This window comes from Oncorhynchus keta, chromosome 20, assembly GCF_023373465.1.
Source record: "Oncorhynchus keta strain PuntledgeMale-10-30-2019 chromosome 20, Oket_V2, whole genome shotgun sequence".
Classification (NCBI taxonomy): Eukaryota; Metazoa; Chordata; class Actinopteri; order Salmoniformes; family Salmonidae; genus Oncorhynchus; species Oncorhynchus keta.
Genome location: NC_068440.1, coordinates 5,310,322 through 5,324,113, shown reverse-complemented (window position 1 = coordinate 5,324,113; position 13,792 = coordinate 5,310,322). Strand labels below are relative to the sequence as shown.

General features: G+C 43.8%; 1 protein-coding gene and 1 long non-coding RNA gene across 6 annotated transcripts in view; one reads left to right on the top strand and one right to left on the bottom strand.

Moving 5' to 3' along the window:
• samd12 (sterile alpha motif domain containing 12) overlaps window positions 1-13,792 on the top strand; it is a 120,327-nt gene that overhangs the window by 64,333 nt on the left and 42,202 nt on the right. For 2 of the 5 annotated variants that reach the window (XM_035795095.2, XM_035795091.2), the window contains exon 5: window positions 13,172-13,743. The exons of 2 other annotated variants lie outside the window; for them this stretch is intronic. In XM_035795095.2, the coding sequence (XP_035650988.1) occupies window positions 13,172-13,269 (98 nt within the window). In that variant the 3' untranslated portion in view covers window positions 13,270-13,743. One more of the 5 variants, XM_035795093.2, reaches the window with a different exon arrangement.
• On the bottom strand, window positions 9,232-12,594 carry LOC127909833 (uncharacterized). The gene is made up of 3 exons (XR_008072465.1): window positions 10,492-12,594; window positions 9,952-10,356; window positions 9,232-9,816 (listed from the first exon to the last, which is right to left on the bottom strand). It is a non-coding gene; the product is annotated as an uncharacterized LOC127909833 (long non-coding RNA).

Here is a 13,792-nt window from a genome sequence, read left to right as displayed (position 1 = left end):
CATACTATAATTTAGAAATATGAATTAGGGTGTCTGTAATAGAATAAACATGGAAAAAACAAATGTAGACATTAATAAATGCATTTCTATAGCTTCCCAAATATATTTTACAATGGTGGTGGAGAGCCAAGATGGAGGCACGGTGGCATCAAAAGAGCTCCCGTTCTTCCACAATAAATAACATTTCGGTGTTTTGTTGGTGGTGGAAACCGCTGTCACAGAATTTCCTCATCTGGTGACCGAGATGGCATATAGTTTACATCGTTTTCAAGCTCATCAAACCATAACGTTACCTGTGGATGGGGGCATTGCCATCCTATCGTGGCAAAGCCATTGTAGCAAAAATAATGTCCAGCCCAGCATTTGTATACATGACCCTATGTATGATGGGATGTTAATTGCTTCATTAACTCAGGAACCACCCCTGTGTGGAAGCACCTGCTTTCAATATACTTTTCTATTCCTCATTTACTCAAGTGTTTCATTTATTTCGGAAGATACTTGCATCTTGTTGTGGCCAAAGCTCTTTTAGTTTTACAGCTACCTCCGAGAGATATCCAGGTACTGGGTATCAGTCAGAAATGTGTTGATCCCAACTTAGTTTCAACATCCTACCAACATACCAGCCTCCTATGGTTCTCAACTGGTGTTGCCTCTGGACCCAAATTGGACCAGGTTGTCTCAGTCACAACCCAATATTCGCATTGCGAACAAGTATCGCCAAAGTACAATATGGAAAACGATATTTAAAAATGTGGGTTGAGAATCGCCGCCCTAGCATGTGTCGCCGTTTGATAAGATTTGGCCTCTCGTGGTTTACTGAATGAAAAGTGCAGAGAATTGCCTTTTGTCTTTATAACTGAGACTAAATGAATTCACAAGGCTTGGAGCTTCAGAGAACTTCTAACTTTCATTTGAATGACTTTATAAACATATACAGGCAAGGCTTGCCAGGAGGGTGAAATATAAATGAGGCTTTTATTTGTAAGTTAAATTTATCTTGATTCATTTTTCCTCTCTGCGTCTATCTTGAGTGTGTGTGTGTGTGTGTGTGTGTGTGTGTGTGTGTGTGTGTGTGTGTGTGTGTGTGTGTGTGTGTGTGTGTGTGTGTGTGTGTGTGTGTGTGTGTGTGTGTGTGTGTGTGCGTGTGCGTGTGTACGTGCGTGTGTACGTACGTGAGTGCACGCACACCTGTGTTCGTTAGTTTGCTTGCTCATTTGATACGACATCCCTGACTGTACCCCTGTAATGCTACTTCATATTTCAGTTTGTGTGTGTCAGATGTTTGTCGTCTGTGCGTCGTCAAGCATCCGGATCAGCACAAGCGCACCGCCGTGCACGTTGTCGGAGCCGCCGCAGGCTTAACTTGCCCTCTATTAAAGATGTACGGTCTTCAAAGAGGGAGTTATTAAACCCCAGGGCCCCACTTTGTGACGCTCTGTTTGTAGCATTGTACTGAGTTTAAAGGAGGTTCATTGGAAGGTCTTTTAGCCATTCCGGTTGATTGATCTCACTCTGGCCCCTTTGATATGCAAGCTAAGAATGCCAGTCTTCTCACTCTCTCACACTCGCTCGGACCTCTCGCTCTGTCGGCCTTCTTTCTGTCGGCCCTCTTTCTCTCGCCCCTTTGGCCCTGCTCGTGCCAGGCGCCATGTTTGAGGGACACTCCTGATTTTAATTATATCCTTTGATTATCTTCCAAACTGAACTCCTCATCTTGGGAGAGAGAGAGAGATATTGCCGATGATACAGACCTGGGCTGCCTCAGTGCCTCTGCCAAGCACCACCGCCGTATAGAAGAGATGTGTGTCCAGCCAACGCTGAGATGTGGATTTTACAAGAAGAAATGTTTGTCTTCGAGTGTCTTATTGGGGGGGATGGTTGAAGATGGGCTGCAGAGTTAGCTGAGAGGGGTTAGCCTAGCCTAAGCTAGCACCTGGCTGTAGTGGTATCAGTACACAGATGTTAACATGGTGTAGATTCATAGTCATAACATGACATTAATGGGTTGGACATTTCCAGACATATAATCTAGCTGTAAACATGTGCAACAATTTCTTCTGTTTTACGACCAGCAGTGCCTGTCATGGTGGATGTGATTTGTTGCCATGGGATGGCAGCCATTTTGAAATCCACGTTTTCCAATGTCTTAATCACATGTAATGGGGTCACTCTTAAAGCCCGCACAGATTTGAACTGTTTTATGCCACGATTTTGACTTCCCCAGACAACATGTTAACATCGTGGGCACATTCTTAGGCCGTAAACGATTGTCGGACATCTTGGCTTGTTCAGTGTGACAGGTACTAGGTCTGATTTTTAAGCACCACTACATGCGGTCGTAGGCTCCGACAAAGTTCTGGCAGTGTCAAATGTTTTGACCAATAGGAACATGATTATTGCGTTGCAAGAAGAACAATTTCCCTAATCTGGTTTAGTCTACATTACACATCTGAAATCAGGCTACCTGATAGGATTTTGATAAATGCACAGAATTGCCAAACAAAATAAACGTTCCAACACAGTGACCATGTCAATTTTGGGAAGCCTATTTGATTCGGAGTTCGGACATATACAGATAGTTTTTACATAATTTCTAAGATTCAAACGTTCCGTTTTTTTCCCTGAACTCACTACATTCATGCATAAGCATAGAGAGAGGAATGCTCTACTGGTGCTGGCACATGTGCAGATCAAATACAAACTTGGAGTCACCCGATTATATGGTGTGTGTGCGGTCCTCCCACTACGACTTGGGAAACCATGCAGTTTATTAGGCTACAGATGATGAACTTCACAGGGTTTTTGAAAGTCCATGTTATGAGCTTGATTCTCCTCCTTTCCAATAAATATTGAGGGTCTTATTCCGGTGACATGATGATCGATGCTTGACTGCTGTTTGACAAATACAAATATTCTAGCTCATAATAATCTCAGGTAAGACTCAGTCCCGTGTGCCTCAGTTACATTTACATTTACATTTAAGTCATTTGACTTACAAATTGGTGCATTCACCTTATGACATCCAGTGGAACAGCCACTTTACAATAGTGCATCTATATCTTTTAAGGGGGTGAGAAGGATTACTTTATCCTATCCTAGGTATTCCTTAAAGAGGTGGGGTTTCAGGTGTCTCCGGAAGGTGGTGATTGACTCCGCTGTCCTGGCGTCGTGAGGGAGTGTGTTCCACCATTGGGGAGCCAGAGCAGCGAACAGTTTTGACTGGGCTGAGTGGGAACTGTACTTCCTCAGTGGTAGGGAGGCGAGCAGGCCAGAGGTGGATGAACGCAGTGCCCTTGTTTGGGTGTAGGGCCTGATCAGAGCCTGGAGGTACTGAGGTGCCGTTCCCCTCACAGCTCCGTAGGCAAGCACCATGGTCTTGTAGCGGATGCGAGCTTCAACTGGAAGCCAGTGGAGAGAGCGGAGGAGCGGGGTGACGTGAGAGAACTTGGGAAGGTTGAACACCAGACGGGCTGCGGCGTTCTGGATGAGTTGTAGGGTTTAATGGCACAGGCAGGGAGCCCAGCCAACAGCGAGTTGCAGTAATCCAGACGGGAGATGACAAGTGCCTGGATTAGGACCTGCGCCGCTTCCTGTGTGAGGCAGGGTCGTACTCTGCGGATGTTGTAGAGCATGAACCTACAGGAACGGGCCACCGCCTTGATGTTAATTGAGAACGACAGGGTGTTGTCCAGGATCACGCCAAGGTTCTTAGCGCTCTGGGAGGAGGACACAATGGAGTTGTCAACCGTGATGGCGAGATCATGGAACGGGCAGTCCTTCCCCGGGAGGAAGAGCAGCTCCGTCTTGCCGATGTTCAGCTTGAGGTGGTGATCCGTCATCCACACTGATATGTCTGCCAGACATATCCAGACACAGTTGGTAGAGCATGACGCTTGCAGGGTTGTGGGTTCAATTCCCATGGGGGGGCCCAGTATGAAAATGTATGCACTCACTATAATACTGTAAGTCACTCTGAATAAGAGCATCTGCTAAATGACTCAAATGTAAACGTACAGTGTAGCCTGCCTGTACAGCCTTCCCGCACTGTATCGGTGAGTTGTTGGCTAGAGTGCTGATGCCAAGACCAGAGTAAAGCACATTTGCTATTCAAAACAACTGTTTTTGTGACAAAACTATCTGTATAATTGAAAAATGCGATGGGAACACATTGACCTTTTAGATTTTTATTCAGTACTTGAACACTAAAAGCAAAACAGTGTCCACAAAATGCAATATGTCATCACGCACTGATTTACCTCCACAACAAGTCCATTTGGTGGAAACGCACCACTGGAGGGAAAATACCTATTTTCTTTATGCCGATTTTGAGAAGATTCACATGAAAATCTGGCGCCAATGGAATGGGAACCTAGTTACTGAAATTCACTGTCGGGGCCCAAGTCTAACAGAACACACGGTCCCTCTTTTTACGTAATCATACATAATCAATTAAAGAGCAATTGCAGAAAGGCAGAGCGGTAGTGGAGAAAGTCAAAGTTGCAGGTCCATTATGATATTCTGAGGGAGCAACTGGTCACAAGGCAATTAGAAATGCCAGATGGGCTCATTTTTCGAACTCGATCACTATTAATCAGAATCATTTGAGAGTGCTCTTCTCGACCATTGACGGCCTGATGAATCCTACCCCCGCAAACCTATGTGAACTTCCACAAAAAATAACCGACAATTAGCCGGGTGTCAGTCAAGCAAGACCCGATGAGAAGTTTGATATGTGCCCTAGCCTACCACGCAAAGGCCCTATGGATTTATTTTCCCTGGTTGACACAGACATGATCAGGAAAGTGATTTCACAACTTGTGCCTTCTACCTGCCTACTCGATCCTATCCCCACCACCTCCTTCAAAACAGTTTTTAATTGCATATCTGAAGAAGTTCAAGTTACTGTTGATCACTCCCTGCTCACAGGCACTTTCCCCACTGCACTAAAAACTGCTATGGTGAAACCCCTTTCTGAAGAAAAGTAATCTAGTTTCTTCAGCTCTTAGCAATTTTCGTCCAATCTCCGACCTTCCACTCTTAAACAACATTCTTGAGAAATTGGTTTTCAAACAGCAAAATTATTTTTTAAGAGCCAACACAGACGCCAAACAGCTCTCTGTCCTTGTAATCTTGGATTTAAGTGCTGTATTTGGTTTAGGACCTATTTAACCGGTCAACAGTGTGTCACCCTTGGTGAATATAATGCAGAGAAAATACATGCCACGTGGCGTTCCACAAGGTTCGATTTTGGGTCTGGTGCTTTTCAGTTTATACAGGGCATTCGGAAAGTATTCTGTAGTGATGCCTCAAGCACTGAGATGCAGTGCCTTAGACCGCTGCACCACACGGGAGCCCTATGCAGAGGGGGGGTTGGGAACTAAAGTATGTTGCTACACTTTAATTAGAATTCCTCTTTAGCCCTCTGTTCTTTATAATAGTTCAATTTATTGTCATTTGTTCCGCTCCTGGCAATGAACCCCTCTTCATCTCTCTTTCCCTATTCCTCCCTTCTCGTCCTCTACCCCAATCCATCCATCCTATTGGCTCCGTAGCGTTTGGCTCGTAGAAAATGAGGAATGATTACATGACACACTTTTTAGTGTCTCTACTATAAAACTGGCGCGGAGAAACCCATAATGGGGTGGAATGAGTCAGGTTGGCCGTCGTGCCAGCCGTTTTCTTTGGCTCGACAGCCGGTTACAGAGCACACTCGGGGCATATATGACACAAACTTACCCACTGATATTAATGGGGGAGGTATTATTTCTCATTGCGCACACATTAAATCGTAATAGAGAAATGTAAGGAGGGCTCATGTTTCTCATCGGTGTGCTTCAGTCCTGGGCATTATTATTTTCCATTAGTCAACTGTAACTATTCTCAGAAACCTGCGGTTTCTTTTTCCAAGTCATGTTTGTCTGTTAACAAGTTGTACCCCGCTCAGTTTTCGCTCAGTTTTCCTCTGCCACTCTTATATCTGTCCTACTCAGTCTATCTGTTTACAAGGTCGGTAGTAGTGCCAGGCCAGTCTGTCCCATCTAGATGGACATCTCACTTCTGTGTTGAGGCCCACAAGATAGCGCTGAGGTTAGCTAACCAGACTGTTACCAAGCTCAGAGAGCCAACTTCAGTCACGGCTACTATAGCTAGATCCGTATCAAAGGTAACTAACGCCTAGGTGTGAGTCGTGCCCCTGTTCTGCTCAGATCAGAGAGTTGGTCTTGTTTGTTATGTATTGTACGGGCTCTCGCAAAGGGACTATGTCCCCGGCGATCATGTTTCCCTGTTGCAATAGATCTGTGTTTCTGTAATTAATGAATGCGAGTCGGGGAGAGGGTAGGGGACTAAGTTATTTGATCATTTAAAAGGTTATTTTTAAGGTACCAGGTACAGTCGGTGTATTGTAATTCAAACGTTATAAATCGGTGTCATTAAGCACCAAATGGACTGAAACAGTTAGGGACTACCTGAACCTGTCCAATAGGAAATGCTAGCTTTCCGGTGGAAAACGTTTTGCTACAGTATGCCCTAGTAATGAATAAAACCCTGGTCTAAGACCTGCAGTAGAGAGAGTAAATTGGCCTCTTTCGCAATCACAACGATGTTAATAGACTCATGGAAACGTCAGATATTTACTTCTAAGTTCATTGTGAACTGTTTTTTTTTTTTAGAGAACACATACTTTAACTGTCTCCATTCGAGACAGAAAGTCTATAGTGGGTAGCTTATCTCTCTGTGTAATCTATCTATGTAATAGACAACATTTTATGCCTGAGTTGAGCTGCATTACATTCTGGCCCCGACAGAGATGTATTAACTTGCAGGTCGACAAATGACCTTTTTGAAATGTTCTGGACCTGAAGAGAGGGGGGATTCCTTCAGCTCATCCACACCAGCTGCATACTTTTACTCAGAGTAGCAGTGGACGTGTGCACCCTCACTTATTCATCACCTCCAGATTTGCAGGGGAGCCATGAAAGAAAGTATTTCAACTCCCTCCTCATCTCCCAAGAACATTTTTCATCCTCCTGAAAAGAACATGAAATGTCTGTTTTGTTTTTGTGTGTTTTTTTTCCCTCCCGCTTCCACATTCCACAGCGAAACAGCGTTTTCTTTTTCTCCCTCCCTCCATCTCTCTCTCGTTCTCTCTCTGTCTCTCTCTCTCGGCTACTCCAGTACTTTTGAACTTTTTTACTCTTAATCCCATTGCCTAAAAATATGCCTGCGCCGTCTGAAGCCCAGCCGGTCCAGGAGAAACTCTGGTGTCTGCGGAAGAGGGAATTAGAGTACTGCTCTCCAGCCAAGTGGAACTGAACAGAGGAAGAGGAATGGAGAGAGTGAGGAGGAAAAAGATTTCAGGCTGTACCAGCACTCTCTCCAGCCTCTCTCTGGACATGCTTAATGCCATTTTATAGTTGGCATTAAGGTATCCCTCATTTTTGCTAGCCCAGAATTGCAGAGATTCGCCTTATATGTTGTGCTATTCTAGATCATATCTTGAGCTTAGTGCACGGACATTGAGAGTGAAATGCATGACTATTGTTTTCCTGGTGGCGGACAGATAGACGAGGGGGAGCAGTGGAGGAGAAAGGAGAGGGACAGTAAAGATGGAGAAATAGACACAGAGGTGGAGAGGGAGACAAAAGAGAGGAGGCAGAGAACGAGAAAAGAGGATGAGGGCGGGAGACAGACTGCTTAAGCGGCAGAGACTCGGGGGAAATACCCGAGCAATATCCCAACCAACCAGCCTCTGCCACCCTGCCCCACACAATTACAATATATCTGACAGAGATATTGAGCGCGGATCCCTTGCCATTTCTGTTGATGCACCGGCCGTCAAGAGGCAAGAGTTTTATATAAAATTACCAAAAAAATGGAATTAATACAGTCTTATTGAAAAGAGGAGGCCCGGGCCAGCCGGGGAAAATAACAATGTGAGTTTCTGTCTCCAGAGTCCTCTCTTCCTCAGATAGCAGGTGGAGGTTTGGCCGGACCATGTTGTTCAGTTAGGTTCATTACTCATTGTGCGAGAATAGAAATGGAGATTGCTTGGGGGCTGCTACCTTGATATTAGGTAGAATAGAATAAATAGAGAATAAATCTGTGGATACTGCAAGAAAAGCATGGGGTTGACTGGATCACTAGTCACTTCTAATCCTCTCAGGCTGTGCTGTTTTGGAAGACCATTTTCCCCCATCACGCCACCTTAGACGAGCACTTCGGTGAACTTTGAGACCTAATGTAGAGCTGTCCATTTTTAGAAGAGACAAGCTTAGGGCAGGATACAAAGGCAACCAACCTGTCAGGCACAGTCAGGAGACTATGGCCAGGCAGTCAACTACTGTACAGCTCTGTCTGAGGGACAGCATCTTCCCCTTCCCCTTTTACTGAAGACAGTGAAATTCTGCCTGTCAGAATTTGGGAGGTGCAGGGGACTGGTCAAGGGATGTATCAATTTTAAGAGGTTTCTGCACTAGCTTTTTTTGAAAGGTCTATTTTTATTTACATTTTGTAAGATTGTTTTTTTTTAGACAATAGACCTAGACAAAAGACAAAAGACAACTTAACATTTCAGACATGGATCCACTAAACTAGACATGACGTTGGCTGGGACTTGATGCCCAACCTTAAACATAAAGAAAAAAGACAAACACTAGCTCATTCATACATTTCAACAAACATTTAATGACCTCAAACTTTCCCAAACCTACATGTTCCCACAGTATCAATACCCATCTTGTTTGTTCTCATATGATTTTTATAAAAAATGTTTCATCCTATGGATATTTCAAGGGTTTGTAATACTTTATCCCATTATCGCTTCAAATGGCGCTATTTATATCTGTAGCCCACATTTTTTATTTTTTTTTATTTTCAATAATAATTCATTTGATTAATCCACTTAACGATCTAGGACCATATGATTTCCAGTTTAAGTAAACATTTTCAAACTGATCGAGAAAATAATGTTCCAACCCATTGGGTATCTCATTGCACCCTCATGCCATGTCTTGAAATATGCCGATAAACGGATTCAAAGTAAACTTACATTACAAAACTTCTGACAGCCAACTTTCTAACTCCGCCGATATATTTTTGACATTATAGCATAGGTATTGGTCCCAAAAAGGTATATTTTGTGATTTTCTACCTTTTTGCAAAGGATATTGCGGCAAGGTGTGCGTCGGCTTATCCATATAGCCCTACATGGAATCAGTGAATGCAGGATTGTAGACTGTTAGACTGTTAGATTATTAGATTGCAGGTACCCTAGTGGTTAGAGGCGGGTACCCTAGTGGTTAGAGGCAGGTACCCTAGTGGTTAGAGGCAGGTACCCTAGTGGTTAGAGGCAGGTACCCTAGTGGTTAGAGGCAGGTACCCTAGTGGTTAGAGGCAGGTACCCTAGTGGTTAGAGACAGGTAGCCTAGTGGTTAGAGGCAGGTAGCCTAGTGGATAGAGGCAGGTAGCCTAGTGCTTAGAGGCAGGTAGCCTAGTGGTTAGAGGCAGGTAGCCTAGTGGTTAGAGGCAGGTAGCCTAGTGGTTAGAGGCAGGTAGCCTAGTGGTTAGAGGCAGGTGTACCAAACCTGTTTAATTATGTATATTACATGTTGCATTTACCCATTTTCAAAGAATTTGTCTGTCCATTCTCACCTTCACCCTGTGTCTGTCCATTCTCACCTTCACTCTGTGTCTGTCCATTCTCACCTTCACCCTGTGTCTGTCCATTCTCACCTTCACCCTGTGTCTGTCCATTCTCACCTTCACCCTGTGTCTGTCCATTCTCACCTTCACCCTGTGTCTGTCCATTCTCACCTTCACCCTGTGTCTGTCCATTCTCATCTTCACCCTGTGTCTGTCCATTCTCACCTTCACCCTGTGTCTGTCCATTCTCATCTTCACCCTGTGTCTGTCCATTCTCATCTTCACCCTGTGTCAGTTCATTCTCACCTTCACCCTGTGTCTGTCCATTCTCACCTTCACCCTGTGTCTGTCCATTCTCACCTTCACTCTGTGTCTGTCCATTCTCACCTTCACTCTGTGTCTGTCCATTCTCACCTTCACCCTGTGTCTGTCCATTCTCACCTTCACCCTGTGTCTGTCCATTCTCACCTTCACCCTGTGTCTGTCCATTCTCACCTTCACCCTGTGTCTGTCCATTCTCACCTTCACCCTGTGTCTGTCCATTCTCACCTTCACCCTGTGTCTGTCCATTCTCACCTTCACCCTGTGTCTGTCCATTCTCACCTTCACCCTGTGTCTGTCCATTCTCACCTTCACCCTGTGTCTGTCCATTCTCACCTTCACTCTGTGTCAGTCCATTCTCACCTTCACCCTGTGTCAGTCCATTCTCACCTTCACCCTGTGTCAGTCCATTCTTACCTTCACCCTGTGTCTGTCCATTCTCACCTTCACTCTGTGTCAGTTCATTCTCACCTTCACCCTGTGCCTGTCCATTCTCACCTTCACCCTGTGCCTGTCCATTCTCACCTTCACCCTGTGTCAGTCCATTCTCACCTTCACCCTGTGTCTGTCCATTCTCACCTTTACCCTGTGTCTGTCCATTCTCACCTTCACCCTGTGTCATTAGCCCTTTTAAACATTTTTTTAAAATACTCTTGCTTTTCAAGTCAACGCAACGCTTTGAAAACAAACCTTACTCTGAACCATAAATTACCTTTATCTCGTGACATTGCTCTGGATTTAATCAATTTACCATGGGCTGCTGTCATTATCTGTCCAATTGCAGATTGGTTTTTTAAGTTAGGTTGTACACTACTCCTAGAGATTATACTGTATATGTAGAATACTGCTATGGTATACTACTACTACTACTACTACTACTACTACAATTGGTGACCTCATGGGGATGGATATCCACATCTAAATCTTATTTGTGCTTATTGGGGTTAAGGGGATCACCAAGTCCAGGGGAGAGATCAATCTCTCTCTCTCTCACACACACACACATACACACACACAGCCCTCAACCTTCTCAGATCTCCCTTCCCGCACTTGACAAAACCTGTCATAACAATAAAAAATGCAGGATGTCCGACTATTTTATGAAGTCTGGAAATGAAAATGAAATGGGTCCATAAATCACATGGAATCTTTAAGTGTTTCCCATGTTTAATTTAGGAACGAGAGAGCGAGACTAAAGCGCTGACTCCACTGCCACCAGTGCGGATGACCACATAGACCTAGATTTCAGAAACTAGTATGTAGCCTCCATGTATAACGGAGCCTTATAACGCTATATGCACAGTTACCACCATCGAGAACTCAAACTAATACATGATACAGATGTAGGGTCTTAATTTGACCAGCAGGAAAATAATCATGCAGCAACAGGAAATGTGAATTATTGGATTATAATTATTTGACATTTTTGAAGGGATTGATGATACATTTTTAGTTAGGGCAAATCAAGTCTGCAATTTTAAAGTGGAAATGACAAACTTTAGAAGCCTGTTTAACCCTTTTTAACCCTTGAATATACTATACTAGCATTTTTTTTGCTGTGCAGGAAAATTCCCACAACAACATGGTGATCAAATAAGATCCTACATCTGTAAATGCTTTAGCACACTACACAATACTAAGATACGATCTAGGTGTAGACATATTATACAGGCAGAATGAATTATAGATGGGTGTCGACATAGTATTTATTCACAATGTTTAAGAGAGCGATATATTTATGCTGTTCAAAATGATTGGTTTAAGTCCAATTAGGTTAAATGGAATCGATGCGAGAGAGACAAATAGAGTACATATTTCATCGTAGTAGATCCAGTGTGTTCACTTATTTTAGATTATATGCGTATAGTAACAGTGTACTGAATTAATTGATAGGTCCTTCCATCTCTCTCACACACACACAAAGAGAGCAGCTGGATACGGAGGGGAATTATCATGGGACGTGGTGTGAGGGTGTTGCTGATTTTGTATAAGGCCTACATTAGGGAGCCCTTTGATCCACAGTGCTCCCTTTGCCCTACAAAAACACAATTAAAATTGTGTGTGTGAAGGAACATCACCTTATTAACACCATTCTGACATCGCTTAAATGATGAATATGTTTTGCTCTGAGGGGGTAGATGGGGACGTACCCCCTGCGCCCCCCTACCTCAGGTGTGTGTGTGTGTGTGTGTGTGTGTGTGTGTGTGTGTGTGTGTGTGTGTGTGTGTGTGTGTGTGTGTGTGTGTGTGTGTGTGTGTGTGTGTGTGTGTGTGTGTGTGTGTGCGCGTGCGCGCGTGCATTAGGAATACACAATTAATCTAATTCACATAGAAATCTTAACAGTTACGTGCAATATCCACATCGATATCCATCTTGCAATATTTTAAAACGCCATAGTTGCCTCTGTTTTTGTCGTCTCTCCCGCTCTCCTCTCAAGGCTTTCTCACGCACAAAAAGCCTCGCTCCGTCACTCGAGCAGCGCAGTTCCTCGTCCCCGCTGTTAGATTTATTATACGTTTGCGTGCTGTTCTGTTAGGTCATGCAAGTCAACACATTGTTCCAAACAAGAACGATGCTGCTTTCCACTTTGTTTCTTAGTGCCTTCAGAAAGTGTTCACACCCCTTGACCTTTTCCTCATTTTGTTGTGTTACAGTCTTGGGAGAGAGAGAAAGAGGGGGAGACGGAGGCGTTTTCGGGGCTAGTGACTCCACAGAGGACAGGAGCCTGCTGAGCCGAGAGCTCAGATAACGAGGCCTCTCAGTTCAGCCTCTTACTCCAGAGTAAATGCATTCTATTCACTATAGACTCCAAGGAAAGACACTACCCCCCGAAGACTCCTTTTACAGTGCCTTCAGAAAGTATTCACACCCCTCGACTTTTTCCCAAATCTTGTTGCGTTATACTGGATTTTAAAATGGTTTAAACTGAGATGTTTTGTCACTGGCTTGCACACAATACCCCATTATGTCAAAATGGAATTATGTTTTTCGAAATGTTTACAAAATAAAAAAAAATGGAAAACTTAAATGTCTTAAGTCAGTAAGTATTCAACCCCTTTGTTGTGGCAAGCCTAAATAAGTGCTTAAGTTGCATTGACTTTCTCTGAACGACGACATGACATATTCTGTGTGCAATAATGCTGTTTAACATGATTTTTGAATGACTACCTCATCTCTGTACCCCACACGTACAATTATCTGGAAGGTCCCTCAGTCGAGCAGTGGATTTGCAGTGAATTTCAAGATTCAACCACAAAGACCAGGGAGGTTTTCCAATTCCTCGCAAAGGGCACCGGTTGGTAGGAGGGAAAAAAACAGTCATTGAATATCCTTTTGAGCATGGTGAAGTTATTAATTACACTGTGGATGGGGTATCACCCAGTCACTACAACGATACAGGCGTCCTTCCTAACTTAGTTGACGGAGAGGAAGGAAACCGCTCAGGGATTTCACCGTGAGGCCAATTATGACTTTAAAATAAAATGTAATGGCTGTGATGGGAGAAAACGGAGGATGGATCAACAACATTGAAGTTCCTCTACAATACTAACCTAAATGACAGAGTGAGAAGGAAGCCTGTACAAATGTAAAAAATATTGCAAAGCATTTATTCCTGTTTTCAATAAGAATCATGTGCAAAGCTCTTAGACCCAGAAAGACACACAGCTGTAATCGCTGCCAAAAGAGATTCTGACATGTATTGACGCCGCAGTGAGAATGCTTATGCAAATGGTATATTTCTGTATTTTATTTTCAATAAATGTGCAAACATTTCTAAACGTCTTCACTTTGTCATTATGGAGTATTGTGTGTAGATGGGTTGAGG